At 44.2% G+C, this 23485-nt stretch overlaps 1 protein-coding gene across 4 annotated transcripts in view; it reads left to right on the top strand.

Moving 5' to 3' along the window:
• The window catches only part of SLIT3 (slit guidance ligand 3), a 521085-nt gene that overhangs the window by 41146 nt on the left and 456454 nt on the right, over positions 1–23485 (top strand). For 2 of the 4 annotated variants that reach the window (XM_069029271.1, XM_069029272.1), the window contains exon 2: positions 10272–10523. In XM_069029271.1, the coding sequence (XP_068885372.1) occupies positions 10272–10523 (252 nt within the window). Of the gene's footprint in view, positions 1–9737; positions 10091–10271; positions 10524–23485 lie in introns of those variants that run through there. The other 2 variants (XM_069029273.1, XM_069029274.1) reach the window with 2 other exon arrangements.

The following is a 23485-nucleotide window of genomic DNA, read 5'->3' as shown; positions in this document are numbered from 1 at the left end:
AACTTTGGTCTTTTGTTTCCATATGTTGCATGTTCATTAAAGGAAACACAGCTGCCCTTTTAATCCCAACATTTCTAGACCATTCCTCTTGGGAAAAGACAACCAGAATCACAAGGAAGTTTTATTTCAAGGCCCAACACATTATTTGCCAATATTTTTAACTAGGAATATAGTTAACATTTAAGGCTTTCATTTGTACTTTTAAAATGTTTAAACTATCTTAATACTTCAAAAGTCTGAGCAGATCAGTCTTTTTGTTCCTGAAAGTGGAAACAAGATTTGAAGTAACACTTTTGAGTCTTTTGTGCCCATCAACTTCATTAAATCAACAGCATCTGGTTTCCAATTAGGAACCATATTGGATACAGACTGCTTTCATTCCAATGCGTTTTACTAATTTTCTATAGCAAGAGCAAGACTGAGCTTGAAATCTTCAATTCCAAAGCCTTGGAATAACTATTATGGAGCCTTGCAGTTTTCTTTCCAAGTGTTGACTTGGAATAAAATCTGTGAGGAAGCCTGTGCAACCCAGAGACGAGACAAATCCTTTTTTGCTCTGTGCAGTGTGGCTGGTCACAGTATTGTCCTGGTGGTTATGGTTTCATTGGGAAATTTCTTGTACTTTTTTTTTTTTTCCCTGGGGGTTGGGAATGTGAAATTAGAAAGCCCAAACATGCAGAAATCTACAAAATGTATTAACTAGAGATGCAAATCTTTTGAAGTGGAAAATTCCATAAAACACTCTCAGATCCTTCATTCTTTGATTTTCCATGCCTCTCATACAACATGCAGAGCAGATATTGAAGAGTACTGTTAAAAATACTGTTCTACAGCTTTCCAGATCAATGTACATACATATGTAAGCACTTACAGGGAAAAGTTGGAATTTTCTACAGTACTTTGCTTTCGATTACCATATCCATTAAAGACATCCATAAGGGAAAAAAAAAACTTTCTACTGTCAAAGACCACAAAATGTTTGCATTAATAAAACATTGCATATTTACAAAATACTTTTAGTTCTTTATAATTAATGTAGGCTTTAACTTAGACAGAAAAAAAATTTCTTGAAACATGCTTTGAAAAGCTCAGACTGCTCTATAACCTGGTGTGTATTATAAATCTTTACAAACTACTAAATGGAGGCCAGAAGGCTGACTTGCCAAGGTCATAGCCCCTAAGTAACACAAAAACAAAATCCAGGTTTTCTGGTTCCTGCTTTAAGCACTAGATATTTCCTCTCTGTACTCAGAAGAATTTTTAATGTGAGTGTGTTGGCAAAATGGGGATTTAGCTGCCTAAGCTTTGCACAGAACAGATTTTTTAGCTTCTGACACTGCTGAACTTTTCAAGTCAGTGGTAAGAAACCACTCTGAGTGGGTGAAGACCTGAACCCCTGATGCCAGCACATGCTAAATTGATATTTTAACTTCTCTTGCTGCAGCTTTTGAAGTAAGCATTCTAGGAAGGCACTTATGCTTCAAAACCAGACAGTCCTGCTCATGTGAACTATCCAGGGTGAAGTAATGGAACATTTCACACTGTGGTGGTGGCACTGCTCTAACTGCAAGTGGTAATAACATTCAATCACAATACACATGTGATTTATAACAGCTTTGAATGCTTAATTTTCTCCAAAGATGCCAAAACTTGCAGATTAGTTTTGTCCTCTGAGACAATTCAAGGTAATAAACACTTTTTCCATGTGAAAAGGCCTTATTTAGGGTACATCTTGCCCAATCCTTCTGATTTGGGTTCCAAACAGAGAAACTAGTCAAATATTGAAACCTTTAAGTATTTGGGTTATAAAGCTGATAGTCTCTATCCAAAGGATTGCTTGGTCTCAAAGCATGGAGTTGTTAGCTCTTGTCCAAGAGAAGTGTTCACTTCTGGGCCTACAGCTCTGAAAACTTCTGCATTTAATGCACTTCAGTGTTGGAGCCAGAAGGCTGTATTCAAATTTCTAGCCATGTTTTGTGCCCCTCTAACTGTTTGGGGGTGTTAACAGCTGCTGGTGTAGACAGCCATGAATAATGAATTATTATGCCTTGAATTAGAAAAACAAAACAAACAACAACAAAACAAATCCTAAATGTCCTCTGATGCAGAATCTCTCCAAATTGCTCAGTGAGAATGTCTACCTGAGACAGAGCAAGCTGAAGCTAAGGAAAAACTGTTTCCTGTGGTAGTGAAGGTCATGGATTGTACACCTTGACTCTTATCTCTCCTGTAGCCATTGTCAAGCCTGCTATGCCCTGCATCAAAAGTAACACCCTCAAGCCTGAAAGGATGCCATGCTGTGACCTCCTCGGCCTTTTATATATTCCATAAGTATTGAAATTATTTAGATTTTCCAACTAATTTGGTACTTCATTTTAGGACTGTTATACACCCTGTAAACAGAACGAAATGTCTTGACTATTGCCTGCTATATGCAAGCCATGTTCTTATTGATTGCAGACTAAGAACAAAATGCTCATCTATTAGGAGGCTTTTCTGTGGTAAAAGCATATAATAACAGGCTTTGCTTCCTGTCTTTTCCTCTTTTTGTCATTCATTTACTTGAATGCTGAGCATGAAGCAGAAAAAGCTGTAGCAAGTTGTGTGTGCACGTGAACAGTGAGAGACCAGTAACTCAATAGTTAATGCTCTATGGTTGATGGAATATATGGCAGAGTAGTCAGCAGAGGGGATATAATGTGGAAGGCTTGTTTCTGATATAGGATACAAATCTAATACAGAAAAACCTAATTTAATTTACTAAGCTTTTAGTGGAACTACTTTTTGTTTACTGCATAAGTTGTAATTTAAAATTCTTTAACACATTGAAAACATTTTCAGCAGCTGTGGAAAGGTGCACGATCCCATCTCGATGTTGGCTTTCTGGTACTTCCCACTTTGACTACTCGAGCAATAGCCCATTAGGAACTATAATAAGGAGCAAGTGAATTCAATACTCTCCATTATTAGAATTAAACTGACAGAATAAACTAATTCCAAATTTCAAGGACAATTGCAATTCAGTCTCTGAATCTAAGCAAGAGAGAAAATAGGTGGTTTAAGTTTCATTCATGATCTCCTACATAATTACTGTGCATGGGAGTTCTGCTCTAAGTGGATGACATCCCTTTTAAATTCTTTGGTGCTTTAAGTTACCCCACTTTTTGTGTACTATGTGGTGAATCCCAGTGTGCCAAGGGACGAAGTGGCAGAACCCTTCTGGCATGGAGTCATCTTCCCTCTTACCACATCTCCCAGTGGGAGTGGATTTATGAATAAAGATGTACAGGTTGCTGATATTCATGGTTTTAACCTGTTTGAGGGGCATATAAGGCTTCTATCCTTGGCTAGACTTTCTATCTCTTTGCTATTACAGAGAAAGCAGTAACCTTTAGTAGAGTCTTGAATCTGATGATTCTTTTCATTTTCTAGTTGGAGTACCTTAAGAGCAGTACATGCTTATTTCAATAGGCACAATATTTAAAACAAAGGCCCAGGTGCAAACACTGTTTGCTCAGCTTAACTCATTCTTAACAAAAAACCAAAACAATGTTTTCTTGGTTAACAAGAAGAATGATCATGAAAATATCTTTATAAAACCTATTATTCAGTATTTAATTGATAATTAATTTTCCTTTTGAAATAGGAGTAGAAAACGCTGGTATATTTATGAAATTTGTGTCATCCAACATCTGTGGGCTCAGATAATTGTGAAAAACAGTGATTTGGCATCAACTGAATCTATTTTTTTTCGTGCTGCTATCATCTTCCCGTTGGGGTACACCGGCTGTCGTTCTGCACACCCAATTTAAAATGCCACGGGTCCGAAGAGCCCTTACCCTTTTCCAGTGCCCTGATGGTGGTGGCGGTGTCCCTGGGGGTGCAGGGCGGTGTCCCTGGGGGTGCAGGGCTGTGTCCCCGGGGGCGGTGGCGGTGTCCCCGGGCGCGCAGGGCAGTGTCCCCGGGGGTGGTGGCGGTGCCCCTGGGCATGCAGGGCAGTGTCCCTTGGGGGCGGTGGCGGTGCCCCTGGGCATGCAGGGCAGTGTCCCTTGGGGGCGGTGGCGGTGCCCCGGGCATGCAGGGCTGTGTCCCCGGGGGCGGTGGCGGTGCCCCGGGCATGCAGGGCGGTATCCCCAGGGGCGGTGGCAGTGCCCCTGGGCGCGCAGGGCGGTATCCCCAGGGGCGGTGGCGGTGCCCCTGGGCGCGCAGGGCGGTGTCCCCGGGGGCGGTGGCGGTGTCCCTGGGTATGCAGGGCGGTGTCCCCGGGGGCGGTGGCGGTGCCCCTGGGCGCGCAGGGCGGTGTCCCCGGGGGCGGTGGCGGTGTCCCTGGGTATGCAGGGCGGTGTCCCCGGGGGCGGTGGCGGTGTCCCTGGGCATGCAGGGCTGTGTCCCTTGGGGGCGGTGGCGGTGCCCCTGGGCGCGCAGGGCAGTGTCCCTTGGGGGCGGTGGCGGTGCCCCTGGGCGCGCAGGGCAGTGTCCCTTGGGGGCGGTGGCGGTGCCCCTGGGCGCGCAGAGCAGTGTCCCCGGGGGCGGTGGCGGTGGCGGTGTCCCTGGGCATGCAGGGCTGTGTCCCCGGGGGCGGTGGCGGTGCCCCTGGGCATGCAGGGCTGTGTCCCCGGGGGTGGTGGCGGTGCCCCCGGGGGCGGTGGCGGTGTCCCTGGGGGCGGTGGCGGTGCCCCCGGGGGCGGTGGCGGTGTCCCCGGGCGCGCAGGGCTGTGACCGGGCTCAGGCACAGCGCGGGCGGTGCCCGCAGCGCCGCGGCCGCGAGAGGGCACCGCGACCCCGAGGCAGCTCCGCTCCAGCGGCGCGGGCAGAGCGGGGCATCTCCGGTACCGACATCTGCCGCACCGAACCGATTCTATTCCTAGCTTCTGTTAAAAATCCAGTCCGAATTCCTCGGCATTGACAGGGTTCCCGAGTGTTTGCTTTATGTCCTTTTTAGGCAATGTACTCGGAGACTTATATTTAAGTCGGTGTGTGTCACTGCTTCCCCGATGGTTGCATCAGTGGCTTTAAAATTAGGCAGGGTTTGAACTGAGCTCGTTTGAAATGCACACATCAGCTTGATCACGAGAGGAAGCATTAAGTGATGTGTCTGATGTGCTTGAGAGCTCCTCTTTGAGCTGTCCAGAGAGACTTGTGACTTATGATAAGATTCGAGGCTTGATTCGTTTGAAGTGATCAAAATTAGTCATTTCCTCTCCACCCTCCTGCTTACTGCTGCTGCTGGTGGAGGCTCGGCTCTGCTGTGCAGGTAGTCCCGCAGCAGAGGCTTCGGTGATGGTCTTCTGTTCTTCAACCAAAGTGCCACAGGCTTGGACTCCTTTAATGGGTCTTACTTTTTGCCCTTGAACTTTTAGATTTCAGGACTTCATCCAGCTGCCCAGTTCCCATCAGGCCGCTAGACAACTGACTATTGTGCATGCAAAACTCTGAGCATTTGGGGGCCAGCAGCTCTCCTGCACATGTGCAGGCCACATGCACAGCACCAGTGCAGCGAGTCCTCTGCTTCTCAGGCGTGGAACACTTGCTGCACAGTGTGTGCCTGTGCACAACTGCCCAGGAAGTCCCCAACAAGGAACACGGTGACGTTATGCATCACACACCATGTGATTTATCTTGAAATTAACTGTAGACACTTGTGCTTGCGTGTTTTGGGAAAACGTGTTGGAAGTTCAAAATTATCTAGAGAAGGGATTCCCCCCCCCCCCCCCCACTTACCTCTCCCCAAGCAGCTGCTGCGATGGTCTGGTTCTGCCCACCCTGCTCCCAGAACTCAGCTTTCCTAGGCTGTAAGTGGTATTGAAGATGTTATTGCAAGGTGGAGGTACTGGTGATGTTGATGGTAAATTCTTGAGAGGAGGCAGCTACAGAAGTACTTTAGGTGGCAGCACTGCTTGAATGTAGATGTACTCTGAACATCTGCTTGGTAAATATCATCCCATGCTAAGGAGAAAAAAGAAAAACTGCTTTTTTTTTTTTTTCCGTACTTGAAAACCAAATATTTATGTATTAGCCTGTTTCCAAAATGATGCAGAGATGTTCTAAGTAGTGAACTACTAATTTACTAAGAGGAAATATATATTTCTGTGTACTGTATTTCTTGTTGCAGGAGCAGCAGGCAAGATTTAAATCCCTGCTGAGCAGACAGCACACCTTTGATAATAATCTTGTTTGTGAGGGGTTTTACATATATGGAAGTGTTGGTAGTGTCTAATACTTGAGGAAATAGTGTTGATAAAAGCTGTCCAGCTTTAGATGACTCCTAAAAATAACTTGCCTAAATTTATACTTATACTAGGAAGAAACACTTTATATATTCAAATTATCCATTAATTTGTAGTTTTGTGTGGTTTTGTATAACACAAGCTGTGCTGACCTCTGCCAGTGCCCTAGAAAGAGAATGAAGAGTGACTTGTTTGCCAGCTTGTAGCAACTGTTGGGAGCCAGAGGATGTGTGTGAAGGAAAAGCAGCAGATTTAACACCCTGCTTCACTGTTCCATGTCTTGAGATTATGGCCATCTCCCCTTAAGAGCTGTTCTAACTGGAACGCAGGAAAATGTGCCTCATTGTTTTAATAAAAATTTAATATATTTCAAGGATAGGCTTGGCTTTTTGGCTAATCAATTTTTCTGCTATTTAATCTGCTTCACTTGTCTTTCAGGGAAATTTTGCTGTGAGGGATTACCACTGAAGCATAGAAAACGTCAACTGCCTTGGATGACAGTGTTAACGAGGTTTCAGGGATTTTGTTTTTCATTGTTTCTTAGAACTTGAAATTTATCACAGATAAACAGTTACAAAAAAATTCCATCAGACTATGATGCCTGCATTACCTATAATCTCATTTACTGAGCATCCAACTGCTTCTGTACCCCCATCCTGAGGTGAGGGGTGTGTGCCTCTCCTTGGGGCCGTCTTCAGAGCTGGGAAGATGATTGCTAGTGAACTAGAACAGGAAAAGAGCCTTTCCTTGGAATGATGTTGCCTGGCTGCCAAAGAAAGTTAGGTTCCAACAAAAGTATTTTCACTGTCAGAATGAGCTAAGGGTATACACCATTAAGTCTGTGTGGAGGAGACTTCAGAGCTTTCTGAGTACTTTGTCTTCCTAAGCAGTGTAATTTCTGTCTTGCGTGGTCTGAACCAGCTGTTCCTTGTTCAAGAGCTGATCTCTTGTAGGCTCACACTTGACGGAGGGTGCTTGCCTCAGAATAGATAGTGCTGAGTGCTGGTGACATGCCTGGAGCTGGCTGTGCTTTTGGCCTCTCAGGAGGGAAAGGAGAGGGACATGGTCCGGGCCCCTCTGGTTATCACTGCTGCTTTGGGCACTGTGAGGCTGGAGGGGGCTCTGTGGCTTTGCCCCTCCTTGCTTCTGTTCATGCTGGTGGTCAAAGTCATTCTCCTCTGCCTTTTGATCCAGGACAGGAGAGGTTAATTTGGGAATCCAGGCAGAATGAGGCACACCTTCCCAAGCTTTTGGTTTCTGTGGATTTGGGAGAGATGGGGGGATAACATTTTTTAATCTTTTCTGAAGCAGTGTAAAACAGCCACTTGAAGAGGTGACAGCTGTGTTCCTCTGGGCATTTTCAAACCTTGTGTCACTTGCCACTGAGCCTTCTTGGGCTGAATATTGCTATATAAAGACTACTTTACTGAGCTTTGAGTTCTCGTGTGAGAGGTTCAATCTCAAGGCTCGATTAAGGTGGTTTCTATAAACACATACAATTTGTCATGTGAATAATTCACTATTATATGAGAAAAACAACTTTCCTGCTTTTTCAGACAAAGACCAGGAGAGTTGAAGGTTAACTTGTGATCTTGCCTTGCGCTCTTTGACAAATTTGCCTTCACAGGGAAACACTTGAGTGTCAAGTCTTTGCTTGTTAGAGAAGGCACTAGACAAGTAGCTTCTTTGCTGGCTGTGAAGGAAGGACACTTCACTGGTTTGGGCAAATGCAGCTACCCAGGAGGGCAGGAATGCCTCAGGTAATTCCAAACATCAGTAATCAAAATATGAAGAAAACATTGCCAGAAATGAACAGGTATTTAGAATGTGCTACTGCACACTGGGAGGCCATGTCCATAGCTTGTGGTGAACATCTTACAGTGGTATTTTTCCTACAAGCCCTTCACTTAAAATACTAAATGTTTGTAGAAAAAAACCTGAGAACACATTTTGGGTGCAACCTGAGAACCTGAGTCCTGCTGTAACTTAACCATGTCAAATCTTTGGAGCATTGTGAGGCTTTTGTGGTAATGCTGACCATGATCCTTGTTGCAAACTTCCCTACCCACAGGATCAGAGCCTAGGATCCATAGTCATGGACCACAAGTTTGTGATGTAGATAAAGAACAGATTATCTGTGTTCCCAAGTAGGTTAGTCATAAACCTGTCTTTTGAACTATTTTTAAGTCTGCAGAATAAGAAACAAGGTTTATTGAAACAGGCAGATGTTCATGATGTGCATACACCAGCTTTATTTTGGGTCAGGAGGTCACTGTGCGTATGGTGTTGCTACTGGGAGACCCTTTCTGCTAAGGGGCCAAGACTTACCTTAAAAAAATGCCTTGTGCCAGGACTTGCCATTTTCCCAGTGCTCTAGGACTTTCAGGGTGTGCTCCCTTTTTTGGCCCTCTTTAGGTAAAATATCTGAGCTTTAAACAGCATCAAATCGGAACAGAATTACCATGCGCAGGGACCCTGCTTTGTCTTAATTATCAACATTTTCTAAGTTTCAACTTGGTGCTGAACTTCAGCGCTCGAAGCCCAGCAGCGTCCCGGTGCCGGTGTGCGGTGGGGAGCGGCGGCAGCCCCGGTGTCCCCCGGCGCTGTGAGGGGAGCGGCGGCAGCCCCGGTGTCCCCCGGTGTCCCCCGGGGCTGTGAGGGGAGCGGCGGCAGCCCCGGTGTCCCCGGCGCTGTGAGGGGAGCGGCGGCAGCCCCGGTGTCCCCGGGGCTGTGAGGGGAACGGCGGCAGCCCCGGTGTCCCCGGGGCTGTGAGGGGAACGGCGGCAGCCCCGGTGTCCCCGGCGCTGTGAGGGGAGCGGCGGCAGCCCCGGTGTCCCCCGGTGTCCCCCGGGGCTGTGAGGGGAGCGGCGGCAGCCCCGGTGTCCCCGGCGCTGTGAGGGGAGCGGCGGCAGCCCCGGTGTCCCTCGGCGCTGTGAGGGGAGCGGCGGCAGCCCCCGTGTCCCCCGGTGTCCCTCGGCGCTGTGAGGGGAACGGCGGCAGCCCCGGTGTCCCCGGGGCTGTGAGGGGAACGGCGGCAGCCCCGGTGTCCCCCGGCCGAGCAGCCGCCGCCAGGGGGTACTCGGGGAGAGCGAACGCGGGGAACAAAAGGCGGCGGAGCCCCCCCCGGCCGGAGGGGCAGCGCGGGGCCTCTGCGTACCCGTTCCCGTGCTCCAGCCCACACCTTCCTTCCCGAACCGGGGCCGGGGGCGCGCTCGCCCCCGCTCCGGGAGCCGCGTCCTCCCGCCCGCGGCGCCGGGCGGGGAGGGGAGAAAGGGGCTGCGAGGCGCTGCCGAGCCCCCTCCGCGCTGCCCCCGGGCCGGCCTCCCTCCGCGCTGTCCCTGTGCCGGTTCCCCTGCCCGTCCCTTTCCCGGTCCCTCTGCCAGTGCCCGCGGGTCCCGAACTCGCGGCGCTGCGCGGCCCGGGCCGAGCGGGCGGTGACGTCAGGCGCGGCGGCCAATGGCGCGGCGGGGGGGGCGCGCCCCGCTCCATCCCCGCTCCGCGCTCGGCTCGGCAGCGGCGGCGGCAGCGCTGCTCCGGCACAGCCCGGCACGGCTCGGCACGGCCCCGACACAGCCCGGCACGGCCCCGACACAGCTCGGCACGGCCCGGCACGGCCCTGACACAGCCCTGACACAGCCCGCGGCGGGGGCGGGCCCGCGGCAGAGGGGTCGCTGCGAAGCCCCGGCCGTCCCCTCCGCGGGTTACCTGCCCGGCCCAGGTGGGGCGGTGCAGAGCGGAGGAGGCTGTTTTGGAGGTTGCCGCCGCTTCTGATGGATGTTTTGTGTGTGTTTGCCTCCGCTCCCGGGTTCTCTTTCATCTGAGGACGCATCTGGCTCGAGCTCTGTTAAACTATCTGCCTTCTGGTACCGTTCGTAGATAACAGAAAGAAACCCGAGCCCGAAAGGCAATTCCCCACCTTCTTCCACCTAACGTGACCTTCTCGGGCGCCTTTGAAGCTTTGCTGGTGCTCCGGCGATGATGGCAGTGGTGGGTTCCCTTGGGCTGTACTAAGAGCCTCTTGTTTTCTTTTCCCTTTCTTCTTAGAGGCATTTCATCTTTAAGGGCCGGCTGCTCGCGCTCACTTTTATACCCACTGAAGCGATCGAGAACCATGTTGTCTGGTGGAAGAAGTGCGTTCCTGTGCCTTGGAATGATCCTGAGCTTTTGGAGCTCCTTGAGTTGGATGCCTGTTGGAGGATGCCCGCATAAGTGTACGTGTATTGCTTCCAACGTGGATTGTCATGGACTGGGACTCAAAACTGTACCGAGGGATATTCCCAGGAATGCAGAGAGACTGTAAGTAAAAGCCGTTAAGGGCTTCTTGAGCACTTGTAGGAACACCTGGGACGAGTTTCCCAACACCTGCCTACCAGTGCAGAGTACTTGGTAACAGGAGTTTCAGCAATCCAACACGGATTAATGTTTTCAGGAGGGAAGGGGAGGAGCTTTTCAGGAGTTCCAGCGATCCTGCCGCTGTGCCTTTGTACAAACGATCGGTTTTCAGAGTTTCACGTTAAGTTTCAGCTGCCGCCTGATCGGGTTTTGCAGTGACTTGCTTGAAATGGAGTTCGGAGCTGTACCTGGAGTGCTCCCGGCTGTAATCCCTGTCAGTGCAAACACCAATTTAATATGCAATTAGAAATCTGGATGTTTTCACCTGGCGGCTGGTAGCAGTTTCTCCTTACTTTCTCAGCATGGTGATTTCATCACCGTGGAAAACCGACTGCTTCCATAAACTAATTCAAATGGAGAAGTCACATTAAACAGCCTCTAACTTCTGTTTTAAACTGCTGCGGGGAAGCTGGTTATTCAATTTTTAATCTGCTTCAGGGTTTATGATAGCAATGTAACGCTGTGGGGAGCACGGAGAATAATGAATAGCAAATCCTCTGTATTGTAAGTTCTCGGGAGTTTTTTTAGCTGACTGTTTTTACTTGCTTGGCGAGTTCCTAGGGAGAAAGCTGAAAGCAAATTTGAGTTTTCTGATAGAGTTCTGGCACTCGCCCGGTGCAGGGGACGGCGTCTCTGACGTGTCTTAATGCATAGCAGATGGCACATCTCAGAGAGTGCCCGGTGCTAGATAGGGACATGTCCAGAGAGGAATGTTAAACAGCGCTTCAGCCGGGCTCCGCACGGCGCTCCAGGGCTGACCCCAGGAGAGTGCAGTCAGTTGTGCCTTCTGTGGATTAGCCCATAACTTAAAATGTTTTTGAACTTGTAAGCAAATGCTGTAGATTGTATGGCTTGACTTCCTGTTTTATTTCCTTCTGGGTCATAGACTTGGGGAAACTACAAATTCTCAGGCAGTTTTTCCTCCGAGGAAGAAAGCTGGATGAGGTTACTAAGCAAACAAAGTTTCTGTGGAAAGAGCACTCCTAAAGGCTAAGCTCTGTCCCAGAATGAAATTTTATAGGATCCTTGGCTGTTTCTAGATGGATTTTATAGTGCTGAGAGCTCTTAAATGATAGCAATATGCTGCTTTCTTACTACACTATTCTATCACCTTTAATGTTTTGTGGCCATATCAGCCCTCCTTTTAACCTCAGCTGTGCGAGCAATAGCTTTCAGATGTCAGTGCCATAGAAACCTTAACTGCTGTGCCTGAAACTGAGTACTCTAAAACCGATGGGTAGCAACCTGGCATTTCAGAGCCAAAAAAACCCCAACCCTGAAACGACAAACCCCAAAACAAACCAGTAGCAGGGGAGGGTTCTGAGCCAGTCGGAGTACGTGCGATAACACGGGAGGTTCCTGTGCTCCGCTGGTGAGGTGTTTGAATGGTTTAAAGAGGTAAAGGCTAGAATGAAACTTTTAAGTTACAGGGTAAAATGATTCATAAGCACAAGGTTAGTTGGCCACCTGAGAATCATTTCATAAATGGTAATTTGTTATAGCTGAAGTTCTAAGGGGGCTGAGTTCATGTAGTTACTGGGTTTCATTTGCGAGGACCATCACAGAGATGTGAACTTTCCTTGCCTTCTGCAGAAAGCTGAGCCAGAAGAAAAAGGCTTGGCGTGTTAAGTGTTAAAAAGAATGAAGGAGAGCATAATCACTGTCTTGGTCGTGTTCTTTTTGGTGTTATTTACAGATTTAAGTTTTAGATTAATGGCTGCAAAAAGAACAATGGTAGTGATTTCACAATATTCAGTTTGAGGATTTAACCTCAGAGATACCACCACTGATAAACGTGAAACGTAGCTGTGTTGGATGGTTTGTTTGGATGTTTTTACATATATAAATAGTGTATTGTTGGATTATTCAGTGACTGAAACCTTGTGGAAATAGGATATAGGAGGTCATGTAATAACACTTAAATCCATACTTTAAATACTGTTTTCAGTTTTCATTCTGCCAGTCCATCGTGAGCCTGTCACTCTTCTTATAGTGTTCACCAGCATCTTCTTTGAAACTGTATTTTAAAGCTTGTATCAGTTCCTTCAAATCTAGATTTCTACTCATTGCACTAACTTGGATTTTCTAATGTAAGCACTAGAGAGAAAAAAACTCTATTCCCGTGTCTAAATTCTGCTCATAGGTGAAACATCAGTCACCACAGGATATATCAGAGTATCTCATTTTTCCCTGTGGTCCACAGCAACCTGTAACTATTTATGACATAACAGTGGGTTGATGTGTAATCTTCTTACTTGTATGTTTAGCTTGTAAATAAGACTGAATTGATTGTATCTGAAATGAGAAAAATATTTTTAGTCTCGGAGAAATGTTTATATGTTGGGAAAATAATTTTAACAAGTTTCTTGGTGGCCACACACGAAGTGCCTTTTAAAACTGTTGTGCTCTGGAAAGGCATTTATTTCTCTCTGCATTCTCCTGAGCTAAAAATTCAGCATACCTGTTCAAGTCGGAAACTTTTTGCTTTAATTAGTAAGAGATCTAATGGCACCACTTAAAATATTTTGCCACCAAGCTTTTAGAGTTATGTTTGGACAAATGTTACAGATTGTTTGGGCTAGTGGAGCCAAGTTAAATATTATTCAAATTTGTGTTAATATGAAACCCAGGAAAACTGAAAATATAACATTAAGGAAACAATGAGAAATATCTTTAGGGGAAAAAGAATTTCTTATTGAGAAGTTCTATTAAATGAACTAGCTTTGATTACTGATTCTTCATGAGAAATGAGATGCATGCTTTTCTTTTTCTGAAGACTTTGAAGGTATAGGTTTATACGTGTGATTTCTACCTTGAAGGAAATTCACAGATTAACCAGTGATCACAGGAACAGAGTTATAAAACAATCCTATACTTTTTTTTTTACACAGATTCATCTTTAATAATAGCTTTGCAAATATAGCAAGTGGTGTTAGGTTTGTGTTGCAGTTCTTACCTTGTTATTACATTCTATGAAAGTCTTCTAATTGTGTGGTTGAGATGGAAGCTTTGGCTCAGCTCTCATGAAGGGCTAAAAAGAGGTGAAAACTGTCCTTCTGCCCAGTGGAATTACTCAGTCTGGAGAAAATAAGTGGTGAAGCAAATCCCTTGTCACTTCCAGGAGTAACTTCCAATTATCTTTATTCTGGAGAAGGAATCCTCAGAATAGCCATCCTCTCACATAGGAGGAGAGACGTGAAAATAGGTCGAAGACTTTTCCTCAAATTACCAAATATGATGCTCCACAGAGGCCCTTGAGCAGGATGGTGGAGCTGACCTTGTGGTTGTTGTATTTATTGATCCATTTCATACTTGTGAAGCAACTTAGCACCTTACCAAAAATAGAAGTTGATAGAGTTTTTGTATTCTAAAAAAACCCTAGTAATTTGTTAGATAACTCCTGTGCTGGGCACAGTGATTCTCTTATTTTAGCTGTGCAACTGATAAGACATTTTGACCTAATAAAGGAAGAAAATTTAAGGATATGTAAATACATCCATGAAGAATCCCAAATATTTTACCTTTCTGAAACATTCCTTAGGAGTGCTTCCTCAAACTCTATTAATCCTTCAGTTCTTGGATGTGAGTATTTATAAAATTTCCTTCAGTGGAAATGTTTTCTATATATGTAAAATGTTATACATGTGGTTCTTTATAACACTCAATAATGCTGATAGTCACATTTAGTTTGAGATGATGCATAAATGCAGGGAGCAGATCAAAGCCACCTGCCTGGCAGTTGTGTTCCTCAGCTCTGAAAGGAACAAATGATATGGAGAAAATGCTCAGAAGTCTTCTGTGTCAGTGTCTGCTTTCTGTTTGAATGTGAAGCGTGAGCCTTTGGGTTTTTCCTCCCATTCATGCCAGGTTATCTCCCTGTCTGATAGCAGCACGTTATATATGTATAAAAGCTTCTTTGGAGAATTTAACCATGTTTGAGTTCCTGATGAGTTTGTTTGGTGGCTTAGGTTCTTCTCTAATTGATAGCTCTCCTCTGTTAGTCATTGCTTTGTTTTGGCCTTCATTTGAAGGATTCTTTACCTTGCTAAATTGATAAAGCTTGCAAGACTAATCTGTTCTGTGCTTTGTCTGAGCAGCTAAATTGAGTGTGTCCGCATTTAGGTGCAATTCAGAAGCTTAGTCATCTGCTTACTCCTGAGTTTTCATGTGGTCTGGGGTTTCTGTTACACAAATATATTATTATGGTGGTTTTGGCCTAGGTGTGTGTAGCTGCTGAAGTTGCACTGGCTTGTAATAAGTCTTCAACTTCCTCAATTCTGTCTCCACGTTAAATCTAAGCTCCTGTCTTGAACACTTCCATATTCCTGCAGAAGACGATGTTAAACACATGCAAATATAATTATACGACTCTTCCATTGACATTCTGTCTTTCTAGAGTTCTTCCCACTGGGGATTATCACTCGTCTGTTTGTAGTAATAGTCTCCAAAACCTTGCATGGAGCATTTTGCAGATATTTTTTTCCCTGGGTCGTGTGTCAGTAGGTGGATGTACATGGCTTTGGCTTGGAAAAGCTTACTCTTGGAGGGACTGATCCTGGGAAAGCTTGGCTGAGTTCCCCAATTGAATGGGGATACTTCTCTTTACTAAGGTAACTCTGACTTGTAGTGCTTGAGTGGGGCAGTGGCATAAACTTGGGTAGGGTCAGTCTGGTACTATTAAATTTGTTACATAGTTTTGAAGTGATGGGAGCAGGAAGGAGGGTGAAATTGGCTGTTGTAAATTGGTAGCTACAGAAGCAAGTAGGGGCCATTGTCATGTTGCTTGTATTTATTTGCACAAATTTGGATTAGATTTTGAGATGAAAGAGACCAGACTACTTCCTGCAGAACTTTTTAATGAGCTTCTCTGAGACTATTTACTTTTATTCATATTCTTACTTTTGCAGCTGAGTATTGATTCATGCAAAAGAATTAGGCCAAAGGAAAATTGCTCCTCTAAAGAGCAGCTGTTGCCTTTTAGGAAGTCCTAGAATACAGATGATGAGTATTGTTTTTATATCCCTGGAATTTGTGCATTGTATGGGTTTGGGGAAGCCTGTAGTAAAGGATACAGGTGTAGATTACCTGTAGGGATGTCAGGCCAAAAATAAGTAAATCCTAATACTCTTTTATTGGTATGGTAATTGTATAAAACTCCTTGTGTTGTACGATGCAATTTGACCTTTATAGTGAGAACTGTAGTCTTTTGGAAAGTTACTGCTAGTGTGCAAGCACTTTCAGTTGTGTTTAAAACAAAAGTAACTTGTCCTGCATGGACATTGATATCTGATACTTGTTTTCTGTTTCCAGGGGTATTTAGGCTATTCCTCAACTTCCACAGAGCAGAGAAAAATGATTTTTTCACAGAAATCTCACAAGATGCTTGGGGATAATGATAATAGACCTTAGTCTAGTAAGGGTGTTCAGCAAGTAATTTCAGTGACTGCATGTCAAGAAGGGAGCTTGTTTACTGGAGATCCTATTCAGAAGGCTTAAATCAGGATGTCTTCCCTTCCAGGAACTAACAGCTCAAATGACTTGAAGCTTAATTTTCCAAAAACTGTTGATAAAATTTGTGTGGTGCCCCTCATGCTTGATTTCCCAGTGTCACTGTGAGCACCTGTAGGAATCCACTCCCACATCTTGTGGTGGGTGCTACAGCTCTCTGAGGGGGATTTTCTTTTCCTGCTTATTTTCCATTCCTGCAAGATGAAACAGTGATGTTTTGTCCTCCTCGGGGTGAGACAGCAAGTTTACCTAACTTCAGGTGAGGAAGGAAGATAAGTTTGAGGAGCAAAGCCAAAGTGACCCTCAAAGGGCAAAGTTTTTTCAAGAAAAATAATGTTGGCAACATCATGGGGTGTGACTGACTACAAGGGATGTGTGGCAAAGGTTTCTTCAGGTGATTGTCTGTGTGTACATTCCTGTTACAGGGATGTAGAGGGGAGCAGGGGTGTTCAGAAAATGTTATAATAGAGGTCAATTTTATTATCTCTTGTGAGATCTGAGGGATGGGCTGGTGGAAATGAGCTCCTGTCCTTGGCTCCTTTCTGCTGCTGAGGTCACAGGAAGCTTCTGGAATTTCTCATTGATTCAAGTGCTTTAGCATAACATGATATGGATTTTGATCTAGGACTGTTGTTGTGACTCCCATCCCTCTTATGTTCACTAACAGGTTTTGTTTGCTAGTGTAAAGCTATGTGAATTATACTTTTTTGTTTGTTTAAGTAATTTTCAGGATAAGAAAAGACAAGGCTCCAGTCATATTTGGGTTGCAATATGGCCCAAGCTGCTCTGTTTCCAGTATTTTTCAAGTCTTTTCTCCAGAGATCTGTAATGCTTTTTTTCCAAGTCTGTTTTCAGTGTTTTTCAGTCAGATATATCATCATTTAAGATCTCATCAATGGCAAGAACTGCTTCTTCCCCATTAGCAAATGGCCTTGTAAGCTACTGACAGTTTGTCTAATGGTATTAAATACATCAAAGATAAGGGGAACAGGTCTGTGCTCTGTACTCAGTAAATTTTAGATTGAGTTGAAGGCCATCTCCACAGAAAAGAGAATTTAAGAGGCTGATTCTTACCTCTGCCAGTTATTTTCAGCTTTTTTTTTTTCCTTGCAACTGAATCTGGTCTGACAGTTGTCTGTCAGAATAAATTTTTGTATTTTACTTTTACACCGTCTGTTTGATGGCTGCAATATATGTTTTTAATCTTATGATTGATAGATTTCTGGAGCTCTTAATTAGATTTTTACCTTTCTATTTGTGATTTACTTCTTTTTCTTAGACCCTAATTTTGTCTTTCAGGTAGAAATGACAATGTAGCCATTGGTTCAAATCTCCTTTGTTGTCACTGGTAAAAGGGAGCATTTTCAGTAAACATGGGCGTGGTTAAAATAAGGCAGGAAGCTGAGTGGTTTAAAGCTGGTCTTGTCTTGACTCTCCATTGATCAGTCTTCAAAATCTATCTGAGATTTGCTTCTGAGTTGATTATAGAATTGGTGTTGCCCACCAGTTCATTTGTACCTATGTTTTCCCTAAAAAATTGCAATACTGTTGCTGAAACGATTCTTAACTTTCTGTGAAAGGGAATCCTCAGGAGAGTCCTGTGTGCTTCCTGCCTGGAGGATGCTGTGCCTTTCTTCCCACTTCAGCTGTGTGGAGAGGGATCAGCCTGGTGGAACAAGTACCAGGTTACTGACAAAGACTCTCAAACACCTGTTGAATGTTTTTGGAGTCCAGGCAACACTGAGGATTTTGGGACACATTATTCCTGTTGGTACCTCTCTGGCTGCTGTGGGCACCCGTGGTCAGTCTGGTTTGGGGCAGCAATGTTGTATTTAGGACTTTAGTTGGAGAGACTTTGACCCTGTCCTGTGGTGTGGGGACACAGTGGTGACCTTGTGCTGTGTCTCTGCATCCAGGCAGTCACCCACAGGAGCTGCCTGCAGTTTTTCAGGATGTTTTCTCTCTGCACCTTGACAATTGTTTGATTCTACAGAGACACAAGACTGGTGATTCCATTTCAGCCAGGGCTCCTTGGAACGGGAGGGATGAACTGCTCTGGAGGTTAATGATTTGGAGATCACTAACCCATTTTTAACAGCCTTGTAGAAAGTGTGGGGAGGATGGTGATGGACTCCATTTCTGATAGATTTATTATTTTTTTCCTACCATTTTGCTGGTGTTTCTTGGGAGGGTCAGTCCTTGCTAAAAAAAACACAAACAACCAGTTTGTTTTACAAAACTTTACATTTACTTTAATTATTTCAGTTAAAAATACAGAGTGCAACTTAGGCTGTGTTGGAGTTGAGGACAGTGTCTGCTGTACTCATCAGTTCTGTTTCATCTGCTTGTCTTCATCCCTTTGCTCTTTTTTCTTTGCAGAAAAACCTTTGGGAAATCTTTGTTTGCACAGTGCTCAACATGAAGAAATCTTGAGCTATTGTAAGGGTGCTTCTAGGCATGATAACAGAAATGGTAATAAATTTCATGTTAGTGAAGCTGAGGTTCTGATCTCCAAAATCACAGCACTATCAAATGCAGCTTTTAGTGTCTCTCTCCAAACTTTTTTCAAGAGCTGGATTCTGTCAAGGTTGGGTATTTGACTGAGGGGAGAGAGAGGCACAGAGTGGAGGGGAAGAGTGTGTGGGAATCAACTTTCTCATGAAATGCGTCAAAAGATAAGCATTTAACTATTAAGAAAATAACATTTTGATAGCAGAGGCAAGGTGCATGCTTGTGCATGCTAATAGCTAGGGGACTATTCCTGAATCCTTGGGCTTTTTTTTTTTCCATTGGTCTTTTTCCTTTACTCCTGTGGCAGGTAAGGAATGTGATAATTAACTGGTACAAAATACAAGTGTTAGTAGACTGGGAGGTATTACTGCTGTAGGTTGTTGTGGGACCTAATAAATAACCCTGAAAGTTTCAAAAGATACTGTGAGTTGTGAGCCTTCCTCACTTTCTCAGGTCAGAGTAAAATCGAGTATTTTAAGGCAGTTTAGCAAAACTGTCCTACTGAATTATCATCTCTGACATTTTCTTTGGGTATGCACTGGCCAATATTGAGCACTTCTTCAAATATTTTAGCAGCTTTTTAAGTTGAAGGTAGTGCTTGGTTGTCTGTCTGCCTAAAAGGGTTTTCAGTGTTGGCATTAAATGCAGTGTCATATTACAAGATACTGACCTAATACAGAAGTTTGACTTGACTTGGAATCGTTTTTTCCACAAAAAATTTGACCCAAAGTAGAAAATATTCCAATTCCAAACTTCAGTTTTCCTTTGAAGAATACAAAAAGCCCATCCAAAAATGGAAGACTCTTCCCTAGAATTTTGTATCGTGTTCCTTGGGATGTGCTGTCTTATCCAAGGTCAATGAACAAAGAAATTTGCATTCCTTATGTAAGAATGTAGTTTAACTTTACATTAATGATTTTTCTGCTCTTCCAATAAGGAAATAGCAAACAGCAGTTTGCCCATTCTCTCTGGTTTAGGATAGAGTGTGTAGCATATAAAGCTCACATAACAGATGTGATCACAGGACATCCAGCCCATTAAAGTAATCTTGCATATGCATGTACTGGTTGTCCACAGCTATGGAGACAGCAATGTTTAATTAAAACAGTTGTGTTGTTTAAATATGACTCTGAGAAATTTCAGCAAGGAAAGGATGCATCCAGAAGGCAGTTTACGTGTCTTGTGCCTTCCTGTTTGTCCTAAAGCATGTTTTGCCTGGACTTTAATGGGAACTTATGGATTTTCTCCAATTTTGTCTTTTGTCTGTGTGATGGGTTTGTTTAGACTGGGGAGGCATTATATTAGGAACGTTTTTGAAATGCTGATTTTGGCAAAACCTGGATGAAACATCTTTGGGGAGGGCAGCAGTGGTTACAGCATCACTGAGCAATGTGGGAGCCTCTGGGTCACAAGCTTGTGTGAAATGGTTGTAGAGTGGTGAGAAGAGGCAGTGGCAGTCTCATCCTCTTGAAGTGGTAGAGCTGGTTAGAGATGGTGCTTTGAGAATACAGCTGGGGAGCAAAAAAGAGAACTCATTGTTAGGGAATGGAACAGGAAAGCAACTGTGCATTTCTGCAATGCCTAAATAAATGCAGCAGGGAGCTTAGCTGGAGACCAGAAAAAAGGGGTGGGGAAAAAAAAAATGATGGAAGGGAAATTCTTGAGCAAAGAGAACTTGTTTTCCAGAAGTGGAAATAGATACCGAGAAATAAAGCCCTAAGGGAAAGGCTGGTTCTTCAGAGAGATGAAAACACACATCTGGATATAAGTTCTTCAGATAAGAATGGGAAAGTGTAGGAAACAGCCCAATGATCCTTTGGAGTTTTGAGTTTTAATAGATAACATATGAAAAGGCAGCAGAAGATAAGGAACAATCAGAAGTGTTTTATGGACTTTTTGGGGGTTTGTTTGGCATTGGTTTTGGTTTCATGTTAATTTTTCCCCCTTGGAAAGTTCTTTAGCTAATTGCTTATGAAGTTTTTTAGAAGATGAAAATGGATTATTTCCAGTTGATGTTGACTTCATTTTATAGAATAGATAATTGCCAAAGTTGCTCTTCCATGGCCCTCATGCATGCAGCAGGGTTAGTGCAAAGTGGTTTTATAAGCATGAGGAGTTTCAGTACCTTGAAACATCAGATTTCTGTGCAAAGGCTTTAGGAAAACTTGAGTTTTGTGTTCATTCAGCAAACATTGTGAAATCAATTCAGCTTTACTGCAGCAAGTACAAAACCAAAAGTGGGATGAGAATGGGGGACAAGGAAGGTGGGAATCTACCTGAGAGTGAAGAAAATTTCTTGTAAATTGGTTGCGACATCTGGTTGCTAACTTCAAGTCAATACACCCCTTCCTTCAAAATTCATTTTACATATTAAAACTGTCCTACGCATTTTTTTGCAACTTCTTGGCTTCCTCTGCTCCTCAGTGGCCTCTATAGACATGTTACACTCAGTGTGGTGGTGCTAGAAATGAATAGAGTTGGTGAAACGAGATGCTTTTTACATTAGAAAAACAAAACCCTGAATAGCAACAAAAAGAAAAACCCCAAACATAAACACAGATCTCTCTTACCTTTCCAGGAAAAGATCTGGGAAGGGTTTCTAGTCTGTGCATGTCTGAAAGTGAGCAGGGTGATGAAATCAAGGCTTGATTTTCATGCCAGGCTTCACTAAAGTAATTTATTTGTTCGTAGAATGTCTTTCGAAGTTATCAAGAATATCCAGCAGTCAGAAGCCGGTGTGAAATATTGCAAGTCTGAAATACCAAGCTGTGTGTATTAGTGAAGAGCACCCAAACACTGCAGTTTCTTCACTGTGATCTATTCAGTCACATACCACACTGTTAAGTGAAATACAGAATTAAAGCAATGTGGGTTCTGCTGAAGTTTGCAGCAATAATTTTTTTTCCCAGATGAGTCCCAAAGTGACAAACATTGAAGCACAGGCACATCTCTGTTCAGATCCTGATGAGATTATCCATTTGCTAGTCAAGTGAAAATATGGCCCAAAGAATGCTTGACATGGTCTGATTTCTGCCTTTGGTGACTGTCTGAGCTTTGGAATAGCACTGGGCTGATGTGACCACCTGAAATCCCCGTGACCAGCTGGTCATGCTGGACATGAAAGAAGAGCTACAGTTGTTAAGTAGGAATGGCTAATAAGATCAAGAATTGAAAAGAAATAAGTAAAAAAAGTGGCTTCTTGTATGGGCAGTTTTTGACCTTGGATTTTATTTTTTTAATATTAATTAAAATGATGCTTGGGCTTATCTGACACAGAACTGTACTGCTTCCTCTTTATAATGTGCATATCCTGCCTTCTTCATATTAAACCATGTTTCTGTAGCAACTGTATTTTAAAGTATTCTCTATTTTTTTTATGCTTCTTATTTAAAGTTTTCTACTATTCCCTGTACTTCCTCTGAAACAAAAGACAACAAATACTTGTTTTACCCTTTCCCTTGCAGAAAATGTAGAATCACAGAGTTGTTAAGGTTGGAAGGGACTTCAGGACATCTCCTGGTTCAGCCTCTGCTCAAAGCAGAACATGGAATTCAGACAGGAAATGTCCAGTTGGGTCTTGAAAACCAGAAACTGCCTCCTGTAATATTTACAGTGACTGTCCCAGTACCAGGCTGAGGCTGCTGCTGCCCAGCCTGCCCTTTGCCATATTGTGCTTTTAAACCTTTTCAAGGCAAAGGTGATGTTTGCCTGTGCTGGAGGTGTCAGGGCGAGGCTGAGCTCTATCAGCCCGATCTCTGCACCGACAGATGTGTTCTGTCTCCCTGCAGGCTTGGATGGGTCAGGAGTTCTCAAGTGATGTTTGACTAGATCCTCTGCCACTGCTGGCTGTTCCTCTCCTCCTTGAACACAAGAACATGGGAGACTCTGTTGGTGAAGGCTTTGAGCACCTCTGTCTGTCACTGAACCATCACATCTTGTTTATTATTTTATAGCTGATGCACTGCTAGGAGCTTTTCTTGATGACCCTTGCCAGCTTAAGCTCCAGCTGAGCTCTGACTTAGCTCATACCATCACTTGAGGTTTGGGCAGTGTTTCTGCACCCCTGGGTGCTGTTTGGCCCCTCCCTCCTGTGCTGGAGCTCCATCACCAGGTGTCTCTTTAGCCCAGGTGTGCACTGGCACACAAGGAAGCGCCAGGGCAACCTCCACCCCTTTTATTCTTCCTGCAGGGTGTTGTTATCTTTCACCAGGGCACAGGTGACACTGCCAAATGAGATCTGGAACACATCAAGAGCAAGTACAGAGCTCTGGGGACAGAGGTGAAGGACACAGGAGTGTAAAATGTACTGTTAAGTGTTATGCTGTCAGCATAACAATTCCTTTATGTGTATAATAAAACCTGTACACTATAATAATTAGACTGGAATTCCTGCAGGCTGAGACAAACATATATTTCCTTGGAAGAAGCAGAATACTTGAATTACTCCATCCATTATGCTGCTTTCTGTGGGCGTTGGGTATGATTTCCACCTCAGCCTGCTGTGGGGAATTCAGCCACTGCACAAGTTGCAAAAAGTTAAGGGTTTGGGTTTTTTTTTTTTTTTTTTGTATGTTTCTTAACATTTGTAGTTTGCCAAATAATTTTTTTCTTATTTTTATAAGGATGAGGGCAGAATCGTGTTGCCTGCAAGCAGTTCCAGATCATTTGGACACTTAATGTGTGTTATTAACCGAGCACCACTGTAATGGGCTTAAGAATGGACAGCTTATTCACAAAATTAGGGCACTTAACCTTGAAGGTCTGTTCTTCTCATTGTTCAGACAGAAAGAAAACAGTCTGACTCAGACCTGAAAGCCTTCTGTAATCAGAACAAAGGATCTAACCTT

This window comes from Aphelocoma coerulescens, chromosome 13 (assembly GCF_041296385.1).
Source record: "Aphelocoma coerulescens isolate FSJ_1873_10779 chromosome 13, UR_Acoe_1.0, whole genome shotgun sequence".
Taxonomy (NCBI): Eukaryota; Metazoa; Chordata; class Aves; order Passeriformes; family Corvidae; genus Aphelocoma; species Aphelocoma coerulescens.
This window is presented reverse-complemented; position numbering and strand designations above follow the sequence as displayed.